The sequence below is a fragment of the Salmo salar genome, chromosome 11, assembly GCF_965601325.2.
Source record: "Salmo salar chromosome 11, fSalSal1, whole genome shotgun sequence".
Classification (NCBI taxonomy): Eukaryota; Metazoa; Chordata; class Actinopteri; order Salmoniformes; family Salmonidae; genus Salmo; species Salmo salar.
Window position 1 is genome coordinate 21,853,746 of NC_138301.1, and position 27,167 is coordinate 21,880,912.

The 27,167-nt window shown below is 42.0% G+C and overlaps 1 protein-coding gene across 2 annotated transcripts in view; it reads left to right on the forward strand.

Moving 5' to 3' along the window:
* The first annotated feature begins 2,874 nt into the window (after nucleotides 1-2,874).
* Nucleotides 2,875-27,167, forward strand: part of LOC106562216 (E3 ubiquitin-protein ligase NEDD4) — a 52,818-nt gene continuing 28,525 nt past the window's right edge. The window contains exons 1-5 of one of the 2 annotated variants that reach the window (XM_014126943.3): nucleotides 2,875-3,152; nucleotides 5,119-5,192; nucleotides 6,656-6,734; nucleotides 6,824-6,862; nucleotides 16,166-16,219. In XM_014126943.3, coding sequence (XP_013982418.1) covers nucleotides 3,105-3,152; nucleotides 5,119-5,192; nucleotides 6,656-6,734; nucleotides 6,824-6,862; nucleotides 16,166-16,219 — 294 coding nt within the window. In that variant the 5' untranslated portion in view covers nucleotides 2,875-3,104. Of the gene's footprint in view, nucleotides 3,153-5,118; nucleotides 5,193-6,655; nucleotides 6,735-6,823; nucleotides 6,863-16,165; nucleotides 16,220-23,583; nucleotides 25,738-27,167 lie in introns of those variants that run through there. The other variant, XM_014126940.3, reaches the window with a different exon arrangement.

Consider the following 27,167-nt stretch of genomic DNA (forward strand, 5'->3'; position numbering starts at 1 on the left):
TGAATCATTGTTGTGAATAGCGGTCTCGTACTGGCTCGAAACTCCTGCCACAAACTGACATCTCCATAGAATTTTCCAATAATCAACTTTGGTAGCCTTACTGATTGTCTCTGTGATCTGTTTGAGTTAGCGTCACTCACCCGTGCTGGTAGTGGATTGAGGTCCTGTTTTTTCTTTATCACTCGTTGTACACGGCTCTTCAGCATGATAACGCGCTCTTTGTAATCCTCCGTGCATGCAATCTCCACCTCCAATCCGTCCAATGGCGTTAACTGTTCAATTCCACGATCAAGTTCAAACAAGCTGTCCTCCTTAGCTGATAGCAATTCCAGCAATGTACTCAAGTGATCGGTATCCGAATTTGACTGGGTTATTTCCACATCAATCTGATTCAAAATCCGTGTTGTGGCACCTCGAATGGTACCCCGCTTTCGTCTCATTCTTTCTGCTTCATGCCGACGTTCCTCCTCAGCCATTTCAGCGGCTTCATCCCTACAATCTTCGTCGCAGCTCATACTTTTCCCGGGTTTCGGCACCAAAATATAGAATAACTATCTTCAAAGTAATGACTCGGGACGTCGGGTTTGAAATAAAAGCTTCTTTTAGTAATAATATTGGTTCACGTTACATTTAACAACTTTAGATTCTACAAAACAATAAAAGTAAGTTGCTAGCGAAAAGTCAGGATAATCACTTGTCACTTGACATAACTGGCGCGATCTCTCTCTCCTGTCGCAAGGCATTCTGGAACTTGCAGTCAAAAGCGTAATTCAATACTAACCAATACAACAAAATATGTATGTAGTTCTCAAAAAACTGTAAAGAAAATATCTTTAGATACAGCTCAATGAATTAACTTAAACATTAACTCTGTAACACAAAGTTACAACACAGACAATACGCCCTTTAAACAGCACAGGTCCTTGGACTAAGGAGTAACGTTAGGCTCCTTTAGTCCAATATTGGGCTTGGTTCAGTGTTACTTGCCTCGAAGCGAGCATAAAAGGCATTTAGTTCATCTGATAGGCCTGTGTCAATGGGCATCTCGTGACTGGGTTTCACTTTGTAATCCATGATAGTTTGCAAGCCCTACCACATCTGACGAGCCTCAGAGCTGGTGTGGTAGGATTCGATCTTAGTCCTGTATTGACGGGTTACCTGTTTGGTGGTTTGTTGGAGGGTGTAGCAGGATTTCTTAAAAGCGTCCGGAATAGTGTCCTGCTCCTTGAAAGCAGCAGCTTTAGCTCAGTGCAGATGTTGCCTGGAATCCATGGCTCCTGGTTGGGATATGTACGTACGGTCATTGTGGGGACGACGTTGTTGGTGCACTTAATGAAGCCAGGGACTGATGTGGTAAACTTCTCAATGCCATCGGATGAATCCCGGAACATATTACAGTCTGTGCTAGAAAAACAGCCCTGTAGTACCACTTCTGTATTGAGTGCGTCACTGGTACTTACTGTTATTTTTTTATTTTTTTTGCTTGTAAGCAGGAATTAGGAGGATTGAGTTATGGTCAGATTTGCCAAATGGAGGGCGAGGGAGAGCTTTGTATGGAGTAAAGGTGATCTCGAGTTGTTTTCGCCTTTAGTTGCACAGGTGACATGCTGGTAGAAATGAGAACAAATGGATTTTAGTTTTCCTGCATTAAAATCACCGGCCACTAGCACCGCCTCTGGGTGAGCATTTTCTTGTTGGCTTATGGCCCTATACAGCTCATTGATTGCAGTCTTAGCACCAGCATGAGTTTGGTGGTAAATAGACAGCTACGAAAAATATAGAAAACTCTCTTTGTAAATAGTATGGTCTACAGCTTATCATGAGGTATTCATGGCGAGTAGAACATTGAGACTTCCTTAATATTAGAGATCACACACTAGAAAAACCAGCTCCAGTTATATTGTCCTTGTTCAGTCATGACTCAGAGAAACAGGACATTACAGTTCTTCAGATCACGTTGATAGGGTAGTATCAAACAGGGATCGTCCAGTTTATTCTCCAGTGATTGCATGTTCGACAATAGAATGAAGTGTAGAGGCGGTTTATCCACTCGCTGACGTAGTCTCATCGTATCCCGCAATCCAGCCTCTATAATGCCGCCTTTTCCTTTTTCGAGTGTCAGGGACTTGGGCCTGGTCCGAAAGAGCATTATGTTCTTCGCTGCCAACTCTTTGAAGTGGAAATCCTCATCCAAATCGAGGTTAGTGATCGCTGTTCTGATGTCCGAAAGCTTTTTTCGGTCATAGAAAACGATGGCGGAAACATTATGTACAAAAAAAGTTAAGATCAGCTCAAAAAAGCCCAATTGGTCAGGAGCCGTGTAAACGGCTGCTCTTCCCTCCAGCGCCATTCTAAAAAGGTGGAAGACAGAGGGGCATACTTTATTCTACTTAGCTATCTGTGTCTCAGAACACCTGTGTGTAAACGGAAGATGGACGCAACAAAGGTGTTGTCACAAAAAATGCTGTTGGCTGTAACTGTTAACGGTGTACAGTAAGTGTTTATTTTGGATTTGTGAAATTATTTGGATGTGATATGAAAGAGAGCTTTATGTTTATAGAACTGTACCGCAATTGACAATCAACTCCTGTTTAGATGGAGTATTTGGCTGTTTTTCTGCCAGAGCCAGTTCGGCTCTGAACAGAACATGTAAGGTCCTTGGACTATAAGGAGTAAAGTTAGGCTCCTTTTGTCCATATTGGGCTAGTCTCAGTGGTTTGTAAAATTATGCAACATTACAATATTTGAAATGGGTACATTATTTGTCCTGGTCTGCAATGGAAGTGAAGATGCAAAACTATTAATTACAACCATTTGCACTAACCACCGGATGTTATGTGATAGCTGTTTTGTGTCAACTTTTAAAAGAATTGTACATCACGTTCTCGTGAAATTACTACGTAGGGGTGGAGGAGTGGTAGCAAAGGAGTCAGGATCCTGTTGGTGGAGAACGACGCACGACACATTTTAACATTTTAACTAGAATTGTGTTTGGTACAGTTCATTAGTTGGTGAAAGGTGAATTGGTGGAAGAGCACTTACAGCGTTATCATTCTGTACATTTTATTTTAATCGAGCTACAGGACAACTACGGGGCTGAGGATATGAGTATGGCCGCACTTCCCGAGGTCCGCGGACTTCAGACTGATGAGGTAAATATTTAGCTAACGCTAGCTAATTAACTAACTGGCTACGTGGGCAGATACATTCCGTTATATCCAAGTGTTTAGCTAAATTGTCATTATATTTCTTTGGGTATTGTCAACCAAGCTGTCAGAGTTGGACAGTCAAGTCCTAACATACCAATATCTATTTTATCGAAGCAACGTTAGCCAGCTAGCTACCTAACATTAGTTAGCATGTGTAACAATTGACAGTTACTGAGTATGTCATCAGCTATCTGGTAGCTGTCATCGTTGTATAGGCCTACTGTTGATCAATTAGCTAGCTAACACAATTTTTTTGACAACCTATAGATAATACATTAATTGAATTATCAACTAACTATGTCAGTTGGCTATAAACTCGGAGAGCATTGCCCAAAGGAGTAATGTGAGTTATCACATCATTAATGTGGCCTAAATTGATCTTGAATGTTTGAGATCAAATAAGTATCCACGTGGAAAACCACACTTTATATACCTGTGAGTCATTTACAGTAAGTGACATTTATGTAGCTAACATCATTAACCTGATATCTACAGTGTTGCATTTGGGAAGTATTCAGACCTCTTGACTTTTTCCACATTTTGTTACTTTGCCTTATTCTAAAATGGATTCCAAAAAATGTAAACTCAGCAATCTACATACAATACCCCATAATGACAAAGCAAAAACAGGTTATTAGAATTTTTTTGCAAATATATTAAAATAAAAAACAGAAACCTTATTTACATAAGTATTCAGACCCTTTGAGGTCGTATTTTTTTTCGGTAGCGCTCAGAGTCAGCAATGTGTCGCGGCACAGATCTGGGGAAGGGTACCAAAAAATGTCTGCAGCATTGAAGGTCCCCAAGAACACCGTGGCCACCATCATTCTTAAATGGAAGAAGTTTGGAATCATCAAGACTTGTCCTAGAGCTAGCCGCCCTGCCAAACTGAGCAATCGGGGGAGAAGGGCCTTGGTCAGGGAGGTGACCAAGAACCCGATGGTCACTCTGCAAGAGCTCCAGAGTTCCTCTGTGGAGATGGGAGAACCTTCCAGAAGGACAACCATCTCTGCAGCACTCCACAAATCAGGCCTTTATGGTAGTGGCCAGACGGAAGCCACTCCTCAGTAAAAGGCACATGATAGTTTGCCAAATGGCACCTAAAGGAATCTGACTATGAGAAACAAGATTCTCTGGTCTGATGAAACCAAGATTGAACTGTTTGGCCTAAATGCCAAGGGTCACGTCTGGAGAACCTGGCACCATCCCTACGGTGAAGCACGGTGGTGACAGCATGCTGTGGGGATGTTTTTCAGCGGCAGGGACTTGGAGACTAGTCAGGATCGAGGGAAAGATGAACAGAGCAAAGTACAGTGATACTTGAAAACCTGCTCAGGACCTCAGACTGGGGCAAAGGTTCACCTTCCAACAGGACAACGACCCTAAGCACACAGCCAAGACGTCGCAGGAGTGGCTTCAGGATAAGTCTCTGAATGTCCTTGAGTGGCCCAACCAGAGCCCGGACTTAAACCCGATCTAACATCTCTGGAGAGACCTGAAAATAGCGGTGCAGCAACGCTCTCCATCCAACCTCGCAGTGCTCGAGAGGATCTGAAGAGAAGAATGGGAGAAACTCCCCAAAAACAGGTGTGCCAAGCTTGTAGCGTCATACCCAAGAAGACTCGAGTCTGTAATCGCTGCCAGTGATGCTTCAACAAAGTCCTGAGTAAAGGGTCTGAATACTTATGTAAATGTGATATTTCAGTTTATTTTTAATACATTTGCAAAAATGTCAAAAGAACTGCTTTTGCTTTGACATTATGGGGTAGTGTGTGTAGATTGATGAGGGGGGAAAAAACGATTTAATATTTTAGAATAAGGCTGTAACGTAACAAAATGTGGAAAAAGTCACTTTGCATTGTAAGCAGCTAATAATGTGATTTATGTCCTTATTGTGTTTTTTTTCCAGAATGAGGCTAGAATTCTGAGAGTGAAAGTCATAGCTGGAATTGGTTTGGCCAAGAAAGATATCCTTGGAGCCAGGTCAGTCTTGATTTTGAGGAAAATATGTCTTCAAATGTATAATCCAATCTATCAGTATCACTTAAACAAATTCAGGAGATTATTTTTTAATGGTATTATAGCGAATGGTGGGATAGAGAAGTTAACCTCATATTAGCGAGGAAGGCTTCACTGCCCCCTCCGAACACAAAATCCCGTCCCCGTGTTTTGACCACTCATACGTCCCGCCTTACATTCTGATGCAATCCCAATTCTGACACCAATTTAACGAACAGCAATACAGGGAAGCGAACCCGGGTCATTGGTGTGAAATGCAAAAACCCTATAGATCGCACCCAGAGGGTTAACCCTCTTGGTTGGAATTGTAACCAGGCTCATATTAGCGAGGATTGCTTCAGTATCTTTGTATAATTCTGGTGTCTCATGTTACCAAAATACGTTGTCCTATCTTTGGTACACTCCCTTTTTAGGAAACTCATGCTTTTGGCCATGTTATACCATAAAATATTAAATTCTGATTTTACATGATCCTTAGTGTGGACTGTGGACCCTTCCTAACTTATTGGATTCCTAAATCATCTATTACAGTTCTATGTGCTGTTTTGCCCAAAACACATCTAGAGTTTATAAGCAGGTCTATTGCCCCAATCATTTTACACATCTACCCACTTCATTATAAACAGCAAACTGATTGTCAGTTTATACTGTAAACACTTGGTAATGAACCCATGTGTGTGGAACTTTTTTTATTTAGTCAACATTGTGGACCTAGTGGTGTGCATGTGCATACTATACTATATGGTTGTTGAAGGCGCTGTGCATTTAGAAATACAAACTTATTTGCCTAATACTTATTGAGTACTATCAATCAAACTTGAGCGCAAAAACCTGAGACTTGCAAAATCATCTTCAAAATGTGCTGTTCCACAGACGGAAAATGGTTGCTGTGGTCCTGTTTTGCATTGTTGAATGGAAAGTTCAGCACCATAGCAGTGGGTTGAAAGACGGCCTTGAAGACACCTTGTGTACCCACTTCAAAATATGATATTCTTATTCATATCAAGTAGGCTTATGTCATCTTCCATGCGTTCCTTAAATTGTAATTTTTTCCCTTAAACTCTCTGTAGACCGTAATGTAACTGTCCCGTGCAACCTTAAGATGGCGCTATAATCAGGAGTTCTGTGCCCTTGCATACAGTAGATGCTCCAGAATCTCCAGGCTCCTTTCCCCTAAATAGCCCACCATCATTTCCCCTCAAGTCAGTGCTGCCGAATAAACAGTTTTTTTCTTCACATGTCCATTGTAAAAGATCAGTAGTTTTTTCAGTGCAAATATTTATGGTTCTGATGACATTGGTTTGTGCTCCATATGGCCTGTGGGATAAAACTGTTACATGCTGAGATGTTCCCTCGTTTGATCTTTGGGCACACCAAGGGACAGATAGACATCAAGTTGAGTGTTGTCTTTTCATTTTCTATCACAGTGATCCGTATACAAGAGTGTCCCTTTATGACCCTGTCAATGGAGAACTAACAAGTCTTCAAACTAAAACAATTAAAAAGGTGAGTAGCTGCGCTAGCTGAATAAGTACAGAGCATTTGTTTGTTTTGTAAGTATCCTATTTACATTTTAAATGTATTGTCATTTCCAGACATTGGATCCGAAGTGGAATGAGGAATTCTTTTTCAGGGTAAGTCAAATGTATGGTAAAAAGAGCATTGTGAATTCTTGTGAATGTGTGTGTAGTTGCCGTTTTACCCAGGGCTCTGAGAACATTTAAGACTCAGCCTTTCTATTTTTTTTATTTCTCTCTCTTTATCTCATCTCTTTTTGCTGCATGCCTCAATGTCGTATGGGCAATTAACTGGAGCCTTATTTCCTAGCCCTAATGGCTCAGTAAAATGTTCCCTATTAGTGTTTGAAGCTGCTCCAGATTCTCACTGGGAGGTTAACATTTCAAAAACAGCAAGTTAAAAGTCAGAACGCAAAACATTTTATGTTCATGTCTGCAGACATGGGTGTTTAATTATTATTATTTTTTTAACAATCTTTACGGGTGTCTGTACATAATGAGCACCAACAGGAAGTCCTCCACTGTGTTGGGCATTGTGATTGGTCAGTAAGACCCACACAGCATCTTGTGAGTATTGTTGCCCCTGGCTCCTATCTTGGGCATGTAAACACAGCTTGATTAAATGTTGAACTGAGGGTGTGAAACAGAGCCTCAGTGAGTCAGCTGGTGTTGACGTGAGTCCTTGCTCTGAGGTTTTTGTGTGGAGAGCTGCGTATGGCAAGGTCCTTCTGTCCTGATTGTTTTTCATTAGGTTGATCCTCTACGGTGGAGGAGCAGACATAAATATTCACAACCCTTTTTTAGTAGCTATGGGAGCACAGATATGAATTTGAATTGTTAGTGTACCTTGAGACCTGAAGTTCAAGGGCACAATTCAAAAGCTGGAACTTTTGCTGACTGAGGTTGAATTCGTTATTTCAACAAAAATACTTTGAGAAGAGTAGGTTCTTTGGGTGGTGGTTTTCTAAGCTTATTGTGGTTGCAAAAATGAAATCTTGATTGAGAAAACCACATTTTCTGCATGTGGAGAAAAAGCAGAGAGCTGGGTAACTTCTACCTGCATCTGGTTGTACCACATAGCAGGAGACTTGGCCCATCTCGCCAGTAGCCCGAGGGAGATATTTGAAACGTTTTCATTTCTCTGGCCCTGGACATTGAGCAGGAAGCTTTTGTGTGTGTGTATATATAGTTGCAGACATTCACAAAAATATCCACTATGTTTAAGCCTTAGACACTCATTAGCCATGTCTAGAAATGATGGCAGTGTTGCACAATGTCTCATTGCCCTGGACAATGATTCAACACTCTCCCAGTCATCTGAAATGTAAAAAAATTCACGTCACCATGCCAGTTGTGATTTCTCCATCTCCTACAGTCTATTCAGGGCTTTTCTCCATCATGGTTTCTTGGTACAGTAAATCATTACCATAGACGTATACAGCTGTTGTAACACTAACAGCTCCCTGCACTTTGTAGTACTTGTCCCTATTGTGAATATTATTATGTTTATACCTTCCCTGGAACTCTATATAGAACCTTCTTGATAAAATAACGTGTTCAAACCAATGTGAAAATAGATTTTTAAACACCTGATTCCCTAGCCTATCTCTTATCTTTATCTTTTGATTGTTCTTTTGAAGTTAATCATATCATAAAGTAAACAAGTTATATTTGACGAACGCACTCTCCCATATATTCTACAGGAGTTGCGGCCTATTTGGCCCACCTTACCAACGTGGCCGTGTCAGTAATGGCTTCACTTAGCAAGAGGGCCCATTTTAACAGAAACACATTTCATTTTCCAGTGGTCATGAAATGCCTGGGGAAGGTGGCTTTAGTTACAATGCCCCTGTGCGCCCCTTCCCAGCTCTGTCAGGTGGTTTTGTGACATATTTTAGTTATAGATCATTCTCTCTGTTTTAAGCATTGAGAGGAAATACACCTATGTTTTGATTGTATAAAAATTGTATTGTTAGTTGTGCTAAATGGGATGGGTTTTGTAATTAAAGCTGGGTGTCAGCAGATGGAGGATCCAATTAGCTTTCATTAGTCCAGTCAGCGATGGATTGAAATAGTAGCCATGTTTGGTACAAAACCTACTAGTTTTCAAGGACCTGTTTGTGCTTTCTTAGCCCTGTTGTATTCTGGCTGGTTGGCTATCTTTGCTTGTGAGTTGAGCTTGATTTTAGCTTTGACAGCTGACATTGATCACTAGCCATTTGTGGTGCTGAGGACTGCTATTGGTGCTTCCTCCAAATATCAATCAATCAATCAAATGTATTTATAAAGCCCGTCTTACATCAGCTGATGTCACAACGTGCTGTACAGAAACCCAGCCTAAAACCCCAAACAGCAAGCAATGCAGGTGTACAGTCGTGGCCAAAAGTTTTGAGAATGGCACAAATATTAATTTTCACAAAGTCTGCTGCCTCAGTTTGTATGATGACAATTTGCATATACTCCAGAATGTTATGAAGAATGATCAGATTAATTGCAAAGTCCCTCTTTGCCATGCAAATGAACTGAATCCCCCAAAAAACATTTCCACTGCATTTCAGCCCTGCCACAAAAGGACCAGCTGACATCATGTCAGTGATTCTCTCGTTAACACAGGTGTGAGTGTTGACAAGGACAAGGCTGGAGATCAGTCTGTCATGCTGATTGAGTTCGAATAACAGACTGGAAGCTTCAAAAGGAGGGTAGTGCTTGGAATCATTGTTCTTCCTCTGTCAACCATGGTTACCTGCAATGAAACATGTGCCGTCATCATTGCTTTGCACAAAAAGGGCTTCACAGGCAAGGATATTGCTGCCAGTAAGATTGCACCTAAATCAACCATTTGTCGGATCATCAAGAACTTCAAGGAGAGCGGTTCAATTGTTGTGAAGATGGCTTCAGGGTGCCCAAGAAAGTCCAGCAAGCGCCAGGAGAGTCTCCTAAAGTTGATTCAGCTGCGGGATCGGGGCACCACCGGTACAGAGCTTGCTCAGGAATGGCAGCAGGCAGGTGTGAGTGCATATGCATGCACAGTGAGGCGAAGACTTTTGGAGGATGGCCTGGTGTCAAGAAGGGCAGCAAAGAAGCCACTTCTCTCCAGGAAAAACATCAGGGACAGACTGATATTCTGCAAAAGGTACAGGGATTGGACTACTGAGGACTGGGGTAAAGTCATTTTCTCTGATGAATCCCCTTTCCGATTGTTTGGGGCATCCAGAAAAAAGCTTGTCCGGAGAAGACAAGGTGAGTGCTACCATCAGTCCTGTGTCATGCCAACAGTAAAGCATCCTGAGACCATTCATTTGTGGGGTTGCTTCTCAGCCAAGGGAATGGGCTCACTCACAATTTTGCTTAAGAACACAGCCATGAATAAAGAATGGTACCAACACATCCTCCGAGAGCAACTTCTCCCAACCATCCAGGAACAGTTTGGTGATGAACAATGCCTTCTCCAGCATGATGGAGCACCTTGCCATAAGGCAAAAGTGATAACTAAGTTGCTCGGGGAACAAAACATCGATATTTTGGGTCCATGGCCAGGAAACTCCCCAGACCTTAATCCCATTGAGAACTTGTGGTCAATCCTCAAGAGGCGGGTGGACAAACAAAACCCCACAAATTCTGACAAACTCCAAGCATTGATTATGCAAGAATGGGCCGCCATCAGTCGGGATGTGGCCCAGAAGTTAATTGACAGCATGCCAGGGCGGATTGCAGAGGTCTTGAAAAAGAAGGGTCAACACTGCAAATATTGACTCTTTGCATCAACTTTATTTAATTGTCAATAAAAGCCTTTGACACTTGTGAAATGCTTGTAATTATACTTCAGTATTCCATAGTAACATCTGACAAAGATATCTAAAGACACTAAAGCAGCAGACTTTGTGGAAATTAATATTTTTGTCATTCTCAAAACTTTTGGCCACGACTAGAAGCACGGCGGCTAGAAAAAACTCTCTAGAAAGGCCAGAACCTAGGATGAAACCTAGAGAGGAACCAGGCTATGAGGGGTGGCCAGTCCTCTTTTGGCTGTGCCGAGTGGAGATTATAACAGAACATGGCCAAGATGTTCAAATGTTCATAGATGACCAGCACGGTCAAATAATAATAATCACAGTGGTTGTCGAGGGTGCAACAGGTCAGCACCTCAGGAGTAAATGTCAGTTGGCTTTTCATAGCCGATCATTCAGAGTATCTCTACCGCTCCTGCTGTCTCTAGATAGTTGAAAACAGCAGGTCTGGGACAGGTAGCATGTCCGGTGAACAGGTCAGGTTTCCATAGCCGCAGGCAGAACAGTTGAAACTGGAGCTGCAGCACGGCCAGGTGGACTGGGGACAGCAAGGAGTCATCAGGCCAGGTAGTCCTGAGGCATGGTCCTAGGGCTCAGGTCCTCCGAGAAAGAGAGAATTAGAGAGAGCATATTTAAATTCACACAGGACACCGGATAAGACAGGAGAAATAATCCAGATATAAGACTGACCCTAGGCCCCCGACACATAAACTACTGCAGCATACATACTGGAGGCTGAGACAGGAGGGGTCGGGAGACACTGTGGCCCCATCCGATGATAACCCGGGACAGGGCCAAACAGGCAGGATATAAACCCACCCACTTTGCCAAAGCATAGCCCCCACACCACTAGAGGGATATCTTCAACCACCAATTTACCATCCTGAGATAAGGCCGAGTATAGCCCACAAAGATCTCCGCCACGGCACAACCCAAGGGGGGGTGGCGCCATCCCGGACAGGAAGATCACGTCAGTGGCTCAACCCACTCAAGTGACGCACCCCTCCTAGGGACGGCATGGAAGAGCACCAGTAAGCCAGTGACTCAGCCCCTGTAATAGGGTTAGAGGCAGAGAATCCCAGTGGAGAGAGGGGAACCGGCCAGGCAGAGACAGCAAGGGCGGTTTGTTGCTCCAGTGCCTTTCTGTTCACCTTCAGACTCCTGGGCCAGACTACACTCAAACATAGGACCTACTGAAGAGATGAGTCTTCAGTAAAGACTTAAAGGTTGAGACCGAGTCTGCGTCTCTCACATGGGTAGGCAGACCATTCCATAAAAATGGAGCTCTATAGGAGAATGCCCAGCCTTCAGCTGTTTGCTTAGAAATTCTAGGTAGAGTAAGGAGGCCTGCGTCTTGTGACCGTAGCGTACGTGTAGGTATGTACGGCAGGACCAAATAGTAAAGATAGGTAGGAGCAAGCCCATGTAGTGCTTTGTAGGTTAGCTGTAAAACCTTGAAATCAGGCCTTGCCTTAACAGGAAGCCAGTGAAGAGAGGCTAGCACTGGAGTAATATGATAACCTTTTTTGGTTGTAGTCAAGATTCTAGCAGCCGTTTTTAGCACTAGTTTCTGATTTTTGCAATGTTACGTAGATGGAAAAAAGCTGTCCTTGAAACAGTCTTGACATGTTCGTCAAAAGAGATCAGGGTCCAGAGTAACGCCGAGGTCCTTCACAGTTTTATTTGAGACGACTGTACAACCATCAAGATTAATTGTCAGATTCAACAGAAGATCTCTTAAGTAGAAATCAGAAGCTTGAAGCTGGCCTGAGTTTATCCGCATAGACAACTCATGTTTTATAGACCCCTCAAAACATGGCTGGGCTCGTTCTTACTCAAATCTGGTCATGACTCAATCATGACTCAATGCATAAACACTCACCTTATTAAATAAAGGTAAAATAAAATGTCTACTTTTCAACAACAACAAAAAATTCTCCCTTTTATCAATTTTCGAGCAAACGCAATGAGCAGCAGCTACGTTTGGTTACATACGGACAGTTAGTGGAATTCATGTGAGAGAGTAACGGTTAATGTGATTGGCTACCTGTATTTGACATGGTGTTGTTATTTCGCTGAACACTGGATGGTTTCATTTTATTTTTGGCAGTGAAACGAGGCTACTCAGGTGAGGAAATAAACCTCACCCAAATGTATAGCCCCGTTGGAAAATATAAATGGACTGTTTGAAAATGAAGAAATTTTAAAATTAAAAAAAAATTAAACGACGGCATTGCGTACCCCCGACGGCATTGCACGTACACCTGTTTGGAAATACCTGGTCTAGACAATAGGTACAATAGGACAAAGGGAAAGGTAGGCCATTGCTCAGTGGACCAGACTTCATATGGAGCTTCTTTGTATTCACTCTTTTAAAATGGCTAAGGAGGACCAGAAAATATATTTTACTTGCGAAAACATCCCAAGCACTTCCTACTGTAAACTAGGCAAGTCAGTTAAAAACATGTTCTTATTTTCAATGACGGCCTAGGAACAGTGGGTTAACTGCCTTGTTCAGGGGCAGAACGTCAGATTTTTACCTTGTCAGCTCGGGGATTTGATCTTTCAACCTTTCGGTTACTAGTCCAACGCTCTAACCACTAGGCTACCTGCCGCCCCACATAACAGCTCTACTGGTAGTACTGCGTCTTATATGGTGAGCTACCAAGTGGCTAGGACAGACAAGCCCCATACTATTGTGGAGGATTTTATTCTTCCTGCTGCCGTGGATATGGCTGGGACAATGCTGGGGGAAAAGGCAATAAAAACTATAGAGGCAATGCCTTCATCAAACAACACTGTTTCACAACACATCAGTGACATGGCATGAGATGTTTTGAAACAATTACTGCTTCGCATACAAGCCAGTGTATTCTATGCGTTACAGCTGGATGAGTCAACAGACGTGGTGGGCCTGGCACAGCTCCTGGTATATGTCCGTTACGTTTATGGCGGGTCAATTAAGGAAGACATCCTCTTCTGCAAACCACTAGAAACCAGGACAACAGGAAATTATATTGTTTAAGTACTGGACAGCTTGTGACATCAAATGGACTTTGGTGGTCAAGATGGGTTGGTATCTGTACTAATGGAGCAAAAGCCATGACAGGGAAACATAGTGGAGTGGTAACGCGTGTGCAAGCAGTTGCTCCCGACACCACTTGGGTACACTGAGCATCCACCGAGAGGCACTTGCTGCCAAAGGAATGCCTGACCGCTTGAAAGACGTTTTGGACACTACAGTGAAAATGGTTAACTTGGTTAAAGCAAGGCCCCTGAACTATTTTCTGCACTATGCAATGATATGGGCAGCGACCATGTAACGCTTTTACAACATACAAAAGTGGGTTGGTTATCAAGGGGCGAAGTATTGACACTTTTTAAAAAATTGATAGACGAGCTTAAAGTTTTCTTTACTGACCATCATTTTCACTTGTCTGGCCGCTTGCCTGATGACGAGTTTATCATACGACTGGTTTATCTGGGTGATGTTTTTTCTAGTCTGAATGATCTGAATCTAGGATTAGAGACTCCGCAACTATATTCAATGTGCGGGACAAAATTGAGGCTATGATTAAGAAGTTGGAGCTCTTCTCTGTCTGCATTAACAAGGACAACACACAGGTCTTTCCATTGTAGGATTTTTTGTTTGCAAATGAACTCAAGTTTACGGACAATGTCAAATGTGATATAGCGATGCACCTGAGTGAGTTGGGTGCGTAATTACGTAGGTACTTTCCTGAATCGGATGACACAAACTGGATTCGTTATCCCTTTCATGCCCTGTCTCCAGTCTACTTACCGTTATCTGAACGAGAGAGCCTCATTGAAATTGCAACAAGCGGTTCTGTGAAAATTTAATTTAATCAGAAGCCACTGCCAGATTTCTGGATTGGGCTGCGCTCAGAGTATCCTGCCTTGGCAAATCATGCTGTTAAGACACTAATGCCATTTACAACCACGTACCTATGTGAGAGTGGATTCTCGGCCCTCACTGGCATGAAAACTAAATACAGGCACAGACTGTGTGTGGAAAATGATTTGACTGAGACTCTCTTCAATACAACCCAACATTGCAGAGTTACCGTAATTTCCGGACTATTGAGCGCACCTGAATATAAGCCACACCCACTGAATAAAAAAAAATATATATTATTTTGAACATAAATAAGCCGCACATGTCTATAAGCCGCAGGTGCCTACCGGTACATTGAAACAAATGAACTTTACACAGGCTTAAACGAAACACGGCTTGTAACAAAAATAAATAGGCTTTAACGAAACACGGCTTGTAACAAAAAATACAAAATTAGCAGTAAGCTTTAGTTGTCTTTTTGCATTGAGTCAATTCCTCACGCTGCTGTTTCCAATGTCTTATCATTGACTCATTAAGACCAAGCTCCCGTGCATCAGCTCTATTTCCTTTTCCAACAGCCAGATCAATCGCCTTCAACTTGAAAGCTGCATGATATGCATTTCTCCCCGTGTCTTTGCCATGATGAGGGTGACAAAATGACTACCGTAACCAGAATGATGGGAAGTTTGAGAGCACTCGATTTAATCTAAACAGTAAACAAAAAAAGTTGTTTGACCTTAACCCGTTCGGCAATTTCATTGGTCTAATGAAAGCTTCATGCCGGCAAAAAACTGAGCACGTCACAGAATGTGTTTTTTTGGGTAAAAAAAAATTGAAAGCGGGATAAATCCATATATTAGCCGCGTCAGTGTTTAAGCCGCGAGGTTCAAAGCGTGGGAAAAAAGTTGCGGCTTCTAGTCCGGAAATTACGGTATGTGCATCCTTTCAAGCACCCCCTTCTCATTAACCTGTGGTGCGTTATACACAATTTTCAATTAACAAATAAGGTTTTATATTTAAGATGGTTAAATAAAGAGCAAAATTATTGATCATTATTTGTGCCCTTGTCCTATAAGAGCTCTGTCACTTCCCACGAGCAGGGTTGTGACACAAACTCACTCATTCTTATGTTTAATAAATGTATCGTATAGTTTGTATGTGTGGCAGGCTTACAATGATGGCAAAAAACAACATTTGAGAGTGCGTTGACCCTGGTGCTAGAGGGGGTACGCAGCTAGAGGTTTGAAGGGGTACAGGACTATAAAAAGTTTAGGAACCACTGGTCTAGACGATGTCGCCGGTGTTGATGTTCTTATTTCTATGTGGAGTTTCTTTTGACTTTGTAATCAGTTTGCTTTGAATCTTCACCTAGTTGTGAGACCTCTTAGGAAATTGCTCAGGAGATGTTTCCACTACCTCTCTGTGGGTGTTTGTGACAGAATTGCTATGCTGTATAGCCAAACTGTTTTCATGGTATGTGAGCTCTGAGCAGCATGAGGTCAAATGTCATGTTTCCACATACCAACGCATTGTTGGCAACAACAGAGATGTTTAGAGGGTACACCCTATTCTAAAGAAACATTCAATTTGAACTTAGTAACCAATAGTAAACAGGTCGATGGTAAACGATTATGAAGGTAAACGATTTGTTGTGATTGACAGATACTGGGGTTCTTAGGACTATACCATGTTGGGGAAATTAAGTAGGGGTTGTTGTTGATTTAATTTGTTGATGTTCTTGGACACATTTATTGAAGTCGATCTTTTCTCTTTCAGGTTCATCCCAGGAAGCATCGGCTGTTGCTGGAGGTGTTCGATGAGAATCGTCTGGTAAGTCATTACGATATTCCTTCAGTATGTCCAGGCCTGTCTGTGGCTATGACACTGCCGCCACCGCTGCTGACTCACTTTACTGGAAATGGAAATGATCTTGAAGGTACAGACATAGTGATAGTTATTATAATCCTGTACATATGTTTTACCGTTTAGCACTTTATGCATCTAGTCCCCCTATTTGGAGGTTCATAAGTATTTGGACAAATTCACTTATGTGTATTAACCTGTTGGGGCTAGGGGGCAGTATTTTCACGGCCGGATAAAAAACGTACCCGATTTAAACTGGTTACTACTCTTGCCCAGAAACGAAAATATGCATATAATTAGAGTGTTTTCTATCCAAATCTACTAAAGTTTCTAAGACTTTGAATGGTGTCTGGTGTCTATAACAGAACTCATATGGCAGGCCAAAACCTGAGAAGATTCCATGCAGGAAGTGCCCTGTCTGACAATTTGTTGTCCTTCTGTTGCATCTCTATCGACATTACAGCATCTGTGCTGTTACGTGACACTTTTCTAAGGCTTCCATTGGCTCTCTAAAGCGTTCAGAAAGCGGAATGACGTGTCTCCTGTCTCTGGGCAAAGTACAGCAGCAGAGTTTGTAAGTGGCCTGCCTGGGGACAGTGAGACTGAGATGCGCATTCACGAGACTACTCCATTTTTTCCTTTCAGTCTTTGAATGAATACAACGTTGTCCGGTTGGAATATTATCACTATTTTACAAGAAAAATAGCATAAAAATTGATTTTAAACAGCGTTTGACATGCTTCTAAGTACGGTAATGGAATATTTAGAATTTTTTTGTCACGAAATGCGCTCGCGCGTTACCCTTCGGATAGTGACCTGAACGCACGAAACAAAATGGAGGTATTTGGATATAACTATGGATTATTTGGAACCAAAACAACATTTGTTGTTGAAGTAGAAGTCCTGGGAGTGCATTCTGACGAAGAACAGCAAAGGTTATCCAATTTTTCTAATAGTAATTCTGAGTTTAGGTTGCCCCAAACTTGGTGGGTGTCAAATTAGCTAGCCTGTGATGGCCGAGCTATGTACTCAGAATATAGCTTTCGCCGAAAAGCTATTTTAAAATCTGACATAGCGTTTGCATAAAGGAGTTCTGTATCTATAATTCTTAAAATAATTTTTGTATTTTGTCAACGTTTAATTTAGTAAATTCACTGGAAGTTTTCGGTGGGTATGCTAGTTCTGAACATCACATGCTAATGTAAAAAGCTGTTTTTTGTTATATAAATATGAACTTGATTGAACAAAACATGCATGTATTGTATAACATAATGTCCTAGGAGTGTCATCTGATGAAGATCATCAAAGGTTAGTGCTGCATTTAGCTGTGGTTTTGTGTTTTGTGACATATATGCTTGCTTTGAAAATGGCTATGTGATTATTTTTGGCAGGGTACTGTCCTGACATAATCTAATGTTTTGCTTTCGCTGTAAAGCCTTTTTGAAATCGGACAACGTGATTGGATTAACCAGAGTCTTATCTTTCAAATGGTGTAAAATAGTCATATGTTTGAGAAATTGAAGTTATAGCATTTTTGAGGTATTTGTATTTCGCGCCATGCGATTCCACTGGCTGTTGACTAGGGTGGGACGCAAACGTCCCACTGGCCCAGAGAGGTTAAACTAATCCGAGGTTAAGTATTTGGTCCCATATTCCTAGCACGCAATGATGACATCAAGCTTGTGACTCTGCAAACTTGTTGGATGCATTTGCAGTTTGTTTTGGTTGTGTTTCAGATTATGTTGTGCCCAATAGAAATGAATGGTAAGTAATGTGTTGTCATTTTGAAGTCACTTTTATTGTAAATAAGATTAGAATATGTTTCTGAACACTTCTACAGCAACCCCTTTCACTCGTGGAAATTGGCCTATATGGATAGGGCCAAATTGAAATGAAGAACAATGAAAAGCATTTGCATGACCATGTTAGCAATTGAAAGAGAACACTTTGGAGATTATGGGGAAATGATTAAGCCAAAGGTGAGGACACAACAGTTCACAAGACTGAATCCAAACATTACGCTGTTGTTTTAATGTGCATTTTACATTTACTGTACATTCTTAACAGCCTTTTTCAATAACGAAAATCTGAAAATACTCTGGATACATTCAGTAACATAATAAGAATATTCATTGGCATTTTGGAGTAGGTGTAAGATATTAAACTATTACAAGGGTTTGAGTGAGAGGTCAGACTGGTGTTTCCAAGTGGCCACACACCACTCCAAACTGCACAGTTCCTAAGTCATTTCAATGCACTTTTATGATATAGTTGAAGGAAAGAGCCCTCAACTATAAGGTCCTTTTTTGAGCTCTCCTGGCTTTGCCATTGAGGAACTGAAGCAAGCACACTTGTAGTTATTTGTTTGGAACACAGCCCGTGTCCCAACCATCACACATTACTGTTGTATACGCAATCCAAAAACGTTTCATTTATAAATCGCAATCCGGGTCAGAGGGCATCATTTGAAAGCTGATTCTATTGCCAACATGGCTAGCTAAGTTATAAAATATGATCTTAGTGTTAGGCTTTCAAAAGGCACTTCAGATGTTGTAATTTTGGTGCACTTAGAATGGACTCATGAGTGCATTTAAGTGAGTGTTCTGCAGCAAATTTTCTTCACAATACGACAAACGGGCTCATTGTGTCTAGGACAACCCAGGGTATAACGCATGTCATCCTGTAACTGTGGATCAAACATAACGATCATAAACGTTGATAATGTAAATGACATGACTTTTCAGATATGGACATGTGAAGTGCACATTTGGACTGTTGAATGTGTGGTTTGCTTGTATAACATCAGTGGTATTCATTATAATCCTCAATGGTTCAACTTTCAGAACACATCGACTCCTGATTTACAGCATTATCCTCACTCAGACAACAAATGTGTAAAAGTAGCCCAATTACTGGGGGGGGGACGGGGCATCTTGTCTCCTGCAGCCCTGTGAACTGGAAAAGCTGAGCTCTGACGTCATGTGTAGCATGTTACTGTACAGCTACAGGTTTCCAATTTTGGCGCTTGTCAATTACAAAAGCTGCCATTTTCAACGGGTGGAAAGTAGAGGTCGACCGATTATGATTTTTCAACGCCGATACCGATTATTGGAGGACCCAAAAAAAAGCCGATACCGATTAATCAGCCAATTTTTCTTTTTTGTTTATTTGTAATAATGAGAATTACAACAATACTGAATGAACACTTATTTTAACTTAATATAATACATCAATAAAATCTATTTAGCCTCAAATAAATAATGAAACATGTTGAATTTGGTTTAAATAACGCAAAAACAAAGTGTTGGAGAAGAAAGTAAAAGTGCAATATGTGCCATGTAAAAAAGCTAACGTTTAAGTTCCTTGCTCAGAACATGAGAACATATGAAAGCTGGTGGTTCCTTTTAACATGAGTCTTCAATATTCCCAGGTAAGATGTTTTGGGTTGTAGATATTATAGGAAGTATAGGACTATTTCTCTCTATACGATTTGTATTTCATATACCTTTGACTATTGGATGTTCTTATAGGCACTTTAGTCTTGCCAGTGTAACAGTATAGCTTCCGTCCCTCTCCTCGCTCCTACCTGGGCTCGAACCAGGAACACATCGACAACAGCCACCCTCGAAGCAGCGTTACCCACGTAGAGGAAGGGGAAACTACTACTCCAAGTCTCAGAGCGAGTGACATTTGAAACGCTTTTAGCGCGCACCCGCTAACTAGCTAGCCATTTCATATCAGTTACACCAGCCTAATCTCGGGAGTTGACAGGCTTGAAGTCATAAACAACGCAATGCTTGAAGCATTGCGAAGAGCTGCTGGCAAAACGCACGAAAGTGCTGTTTGAATGAATACTTACGAGCCTGCTGCTGCCTACCGTCGCTCAGTCAGACTGCTCTATCAAATCATAGACTTAATTATAACATAATAACACACAGAAACATGAGCCTTAGGTAATTATTATGGTCGAATCCGGAAACTATCATCTCGAAAACAAAACGTTATTCCTGTTACATTGCACAATCTTCAATATTATGTTATAATTACGTAAAATTCTGGCAAATTAGTTCGCAACGAGCCAGGCGACCCAAACTATTGCATATACACTGACTCTGCGTGCAATGAACGCAAGAGAAATGACACTTTCACCTGGTTAATATTGCCTGCTAACCTGGATTTCTTTTAGCTAAATATGCAGGTTTAAAAATATATATTTGTTTATTGATTTTAAGAAAGGCATTGATGTTTATGGTTGGAACAACGTGTACCTAAGCGATTATATGCAACGCAGGACAGGCTAGATAAACTAGTAATATCATCAACCATGTGTAGTTAACTAGTGATTATGATTGATTGTTTTTAATAAGATAAGTTTAATGCTAGCTAGCAACTTACCTTTAGCTTATTACTGCATTCGCGTAACCTCGTGGAGTGCAATGTAAAGCAGGTGGTTAGAGCTTTGGACTAGTTAACCGTAAGGTTGCAAGATTGAATCCCTGAGCTGACAAGGTAAAAATCTGTTGTTCTGCCCCTGAACAAGGCAGTTAACCCACCGTTCCTAGGCCGTCATTGAAAATAAGAATGTGTTCTTAACTGACTTGCCTAGTTAAATAAAGGTTAAAAAAATAGTAAAAAAAAAAATATATATATATATATATATATATATATATATTTTTTTTTTAAATAAAATAGTCGGCCAAATCGGCGTCCAAAAATACCGATTTCCGATTGTTATGAAAACTTGAAATCGGCCCTAATTAATCGGCCATTCCGATTAATCGGTCGACCTCTAGTGGAAAGGGTTATTGTGGATGAATGAATCGTGAATGAGAAAGTTACAAAGGCATAAATATAATATACCCCCCAAAGTATGTCTAGGGGGTATGATGTTTGTGCCTCTAACATTCTCACTCATTCATGATTATCCATTAATACTGAAGTGTTAGGAAACATATTCTATTCTTATTTACAATGGAAGTGACTCCAGAATGACACAATACATTGTTTACCATTCATTTCTATTGGGAACAACATAATCTGAAACACAACCAAAACAAATTACAAATGCATCCAACAAGTTTGAAGAGTCACAAGTGTGATGTAGTCATTGCGTGCTAGGAATATGGGACCAAATATTACACTTTTCACTACTTTAATACAGAAGTGAATTTGTCCAAATACTTGACACCTTCAAGATATATATAAAGTGCTTTAATTTCTAAACGGTAAAACAGATATGTATGAAAATAACCTCAAATGAAAGGTAACATTTTGTACTGTCGCCTCAAATTAAACATTTGATCTCAAATCCAAAATGCTGGAGTATAGAGCCAAATTAAAAGTTTTAGCTTCACTGTCCAAATAATTACGTAGGGGAGTGTAAATGTGGTGTGTTATAACTTGATTCATTCTGACAATGGTCAGAATAACTTTAACTTTTACTCCATGAATAGGCCTAGTTTATATTCAAGTACGACAACACTGAGTAGGCCTACCTATTTGTATTGCTACCTTCCAGGTGTGTTTGGCTTTCATTTGGTTATTTCTGGTCTCTGTAATTGTCACATCCACATATTTTGAATGACCCAGTTACCTCTATTTCATGAGGTCTACTGACCAATATCAAGCAGTGAATGCCAGTTGCACGTATGATCTACAATACATAAAGGATGGTATGTTTGTGTGTATGTCGCTGCCTCAGTCACATTTAGTCTAGATCTAGGTTGTTAACATTGGTGTTTTGCCCAAAAGTACAGACCTTTGTTTTAACTTGTCATGAATACTATTATACCTTTTTTATAGCCATTTGTCTCCATTAAATCCAGGTATTGGAAATAGAATATCCCCTTGGGTCTTATTAAGAGTGAAAGGTAGGCTATCTGGTTCTGAACACATTAAACTAACTCAAGTATGACCAAGCAGTGATTTGTTTTAGTAGCGTTATGGTTTGCCAACAGCCACATAGCTGAATACTTATGTGGGGCTAACTAGCCAGAGCTCTTGCCTAGCTGCTGTTGATGGCATGGAGTGACAGGAATACTGCTGACTGAGACCCAGGATAGTCTACCTTTTAGTTCTAAAGTTGTGCAAACATGGGGCCTCGTCCAAACTTAAGACACGCCATGTAGGCCTGACTCGGACTTTCATGTAAATTATAATTCATTGATATCAATAGATTTGCGCAGATCTTAACATACTGTACATGTGCACAATATATCAGTGTTGATACTTTAGTTGCTCCTGAGATTTCCTGATACCCCCATGCCCATCATGGGTTGTTGTGGGAATAGTCACTATGTGGTGCGACGTGGGTGCCCTGACTGCGTCAGTCTCAACTGGTGAGTCATTATCACATCCAGCCTGTACCACTTTCATAGCATTACAGTATGGAACTGACCTGCTGCAGGCCAGGCTGACAGTAATGCCCCAGAATAGCCCCAGCCTCACACAATAACTTTTGGTTGATATGGAGTGGAATGTCAATGACAGCATAGCGGGAATTAAACCAGCTACTGGCTGTTACATGAGGTGTCAAATGACAAGTGATGCCGCATATATCCCTTTGTTTTTCAAAGCTGCTTTATACATGAAATTAAGCTCTCTATAGTTGCCTACTTATGTGCCGAGCTACTGTAGGAGTGAAGTTTGTTTGTAGTAGGTGTGAATGTTTAAACATTAAAACGAAGTTGGGATCGATCATGTTAAGAAAAATCGCCAACCGATAAACACATTTTATTGTTTTTTCCTCCCACAAAATTCAAATCACAGTGCAGTTACCACAAAACATATTATTTTCTGTATACGGTAGGCTATAAAGGCCTGGAGAAAGTTAGGAAGAGTCGAACTTTATGAATTTTTATTGTTTTAACGGAAAGTTACATATTTTTCATTTGTCACATCTCTAGTTTGTACATAATTGTTTATTACATTTTCCAGCCCTTTGTTCTTTTTCAGTTCTTCGTTTTTGTACAGTGCCATCAGCTGAAGCTTTCATGTCTTTATCCGCGCTTCAAAGTGCTGCCGAGGGACTCAAGCATTCAGTTTATGAGCTTGCTGACTTGCAGTTTGTAATAACTACCAGTATCTTCCCTACATATTTCCCCGGCCACGGTGGTTTCCCAGTATGGATGCTATTCGTTTTTCCGCACCTTACATGTGGAACAATCTCCAAAACACTCTGAAATTGGGGGAATTGGTGCCTCTAGGGCTTTTCAGACTGCTGTTAGGGGACCCTTCATTAATGAACTTATTTGTATTTTATGATTGCATTGTGTGTATGGTTTTGTGTGTGTGTGATGGTGTGGATTCGTTTTTTATGATGAACGTGTATATTGTGCTTTTATTGTATAGATATGTATATTTTTATCTACAGGGCTCATCTGTCAAAATAGTCATACAAAAAAAGTGTGTGTGTATTAGGACACCCATTCCTCAGTTTCATATAGAATTATGCTGAAACTCATTCCTCTTGATTTCCTGTAATTCTATACCAGTGGGTAAAAATATGTGTGGGGGCACAGCGCAGGAGAAACATTAGAAGCATAGCTGCTGCTGAGATCCAGTAGCGCCAGAGTCTTGAGTGAGTGACCTGAAACAGAAATGAACAGTTCTCCAGTCTGAGATGCCGAAGAGACTCCTGTGTTCTTGTTTCTAGTGAGGCGACCAGGAGGAGTGGGGCTTTTGGAAGAGGCAGGGGGGTGTCGGACACGGTCTGTCTATATTTCACAAGGCACAGTTGCAACAAGGCTGAGGTTTGGCTGGAATGGGAGTTCTGCCCTTTAAAGCCTTGGTGCAGCTCTCTGTGACTGGGTTGGGTTCAGCTCCATAGAGGGGGACCACTGGGGTTACTTCAGTCTGAGGGGCTTGTGCGTTTAGGTCGTGGCTCCACAGAAGAGTGCCTGGCCTCCCCTGACTACTAGCCTTACAGAGCAGCCCTGAGAGGAATGTAGGTTGTCACCAGAGCTATTTTGGCTATGTGCAGCCGCTAATGATTGTAATCACAGAGCAGAACGGGACTCGGAGAAGTTGCCTTGCCGCCGTTTGGTTTTCCTCCCCAGCAGGTCTCTTGCCATGCCAAGAGGGATTAGAGCGTTAGACGAATGGCACATCGGCTCCGCTTGCACTTTGCGTCGAGAAGAAGCAACACGGATCCTCTGTCAGAGAGCCTGAGCAGCCATGGTGAGGAGAGCGTTCTCTGTGTGTCAACCCGCAGCCCCACAGAGAGCCTAGCGCACAGCTCTGTCCAAATGAAGGTGATTCCAGGGCAGCTAGCCTTGGCTTTGCCTCCCCTGTCACCGGAGTACGGTAATTTACAGCGCTACTCATCCGTATTTATACCCAAGGTGAACACTGGCAGCGTCAGCAAGAAGAGTACTCTGCAGATCTCCCTGCAGCCCCGTGGCAAGCTGAATGGAGAGCTGGAGAACAGCACTGAGGGCGGGGAGCCAGGGGTCGGCGAGTTGGGTTCGGGCAGTGGCTCAGACGGGGTATCCTGTAGCAGCAGCACGGCCAGCGATGCAGGCTACTGCAGCAGCAGCAGCAGCATCTTTGAGCCAGAGCTCCCAGATCAGCGTAGAGCATCCCATGAGAGGAGTCTGCCCCGTAGGAAAGCCAGGGTCCCCCTGAGACGCTGCTCCTCCCTGGTTATATTTCCAAGGAGCCCCTGTAATACACCACCAGCCTCCCCGGTCAGCCCTGTGGCTCTACCTGCCCTACCTCCAGCCAGGGGCTCCTACCAGACTTCTCACCAGCTCCAGTTGTCCCCCAGTGAGCCCCCGCAGGAGGACGAGACGGGTACCTCGAAAGCGTCCATCGCCACGGCGATGAACGGCCTGCGACTCTCTAAGAGCAGCTTTCCGTCAGCGGAGTTCAGAGACGCCAGGCCCATGGTGCATTTTAACATTCCGCTTCCGGATAAACCTAAAGACAAAATGGAGGAGTGTGAGAAGACTGACCACTCGGCTACCTTAGATCGACCGTGTCGCGACAAGGCTGACCACTCGGCAAATTTAGACCAACACTCCAGTGTGCTACTGCACTTTGCCCACCAGCGACCAATGTCTGGGAAGGCATCTAGAAACAGAACAACAGTCAATGTTGAATGTCCTGAATGTCCTGAATCTCCAACCCACCCCTCGGAGGGTGAATGTGGCCCTCGCCACATTAAGCTGTTTCGCAGCACCTCGGCTTGCTTTCTTCCCTCAACTAAACTTTCAGAGAAGAGCCACAGTGCCAGTCTCGCAGACAATGGAAATGGACAGGAAAACCATTGTCATCACGCCTTACAAAGGAGCTTTTCTCTGGAAGTCCCCTACCATAATACTGGTATTTCATGTCACGTTTCCAACCAAAAACTATCTAACTCTCCACATGTGCACATCCATGTGTCCCACGGCTATGGGGCAAGGGTCTCTAGCCCTGTCATTGATGTAAACACTAACCACAAAAGGGATCACATACAAAAGAGCCCTGCAAGAAAGACCACGGTGAGTTTTTTTCCTTCACTGGGTGGGATAGGATAAGAGCTTAGCAAGGCTGAGAATAGAGAGAAATTAGGCCTATGCTTTGGCAAAATGTAGTAGAACGGGTGGTACATTTATTGGTTAACTTATAGAATTGATGTTTTCAACTGTGTAGTGTGATAGTGTATTGGCTCATTGGTTGGTCTGTATTTGTACCATTCACTTCTAACCTCAATAAATAGAGATTGTGGTGTTCACTAAGTGGGGTATATATGTTGTACTTGCTATGTCCGTCACCCATAAGATGGCGTATCTGAAATGCTCCATTAGATTCAATTTTAAATATATTGTGCTGTTTAGTAAAGCAGTAAACCTGAGAGATGAGTTTGTGTGTAACTTTCAGTGATGTCCATTTGATAATGCTACCTCCTTAATTGCTCAGTCTGTACCCTACATGTTGCTCTGTTTACTCAGCCTTTGGGCTCCCTCCGAGCAAGTAGGAGCTAAGTTCAGTAACTGAGAAGACAGCTACAGCTAAGTCATGCGATTAACAAGCCCAATGTGGACAAACATTCAAAGGTATTCAGTTGTATAACAGTAAACCATTAACATACTTGCACCCAGCAAAATGCTAAAAGAGAAAGAAAAGAAAGCTTCCCTCATGGGATACGTCTGCGGTGGCCTTGTGAGTGCGTGTGTTTGTGTACACACGTGCTTTGGTTAAGAGGGGTTCTCTGTTTTTATTATTCTATTAACGTTTTGAGTAATCAGTTTAAGTATTTACCCCTGACTAAATTTAGTTGTGGGAAAAGCAGCCCCCCCCCCCTCGCTATAAATAAAGCTCCTCTGAAATATTCCTCCCGACTCCAGATAGTCTGGCCCGCTGTTGCACTGGCCAGCCTTATGAATTCAAATTGAACAACGTGATACTAGAGTAGCGCTCAGTTATGCCAGCTATCCGCAGGCCTGGGGATCATGTTATGTAGGTAGAGGGTGTTTGGAGACGGAGCCTTTTACCGTAAAAGGTTGGTGTGTTCCCTTCCTCGCGGGTCCCCCTGCTAGACTGTGTTTGTAAAGCATCATGTGTCAGTCCTTCTCCCTCTCTATCACTCATGTTCCCTCCCTCCCTTGCTCCATCTCCCTCTTTGCATTTAGCTACTTGTCAAGTAAGATCTGCACCAGCAATTAGCCAGAGCTGCTACCTTTATAACAGCTGAACTCTTATACAATCTTTTTTAGGACATGAGATACCCTCCGCTGCATACCCCTTGCTTAAGCCCAGCAGGTCATAAGCATCTGTGCTCCTGTTTTATGACTTATTTTAATCCAGTGATAGCCTCTTAGTGAAGCTCCTCTGGAAACATAATCTGAATAACAGTTGCAAGACATGTTTATTACATTTATTCAATTTTTGACTGGTATATTCTACTTTTATTAGCTCCAATCAGTACTGT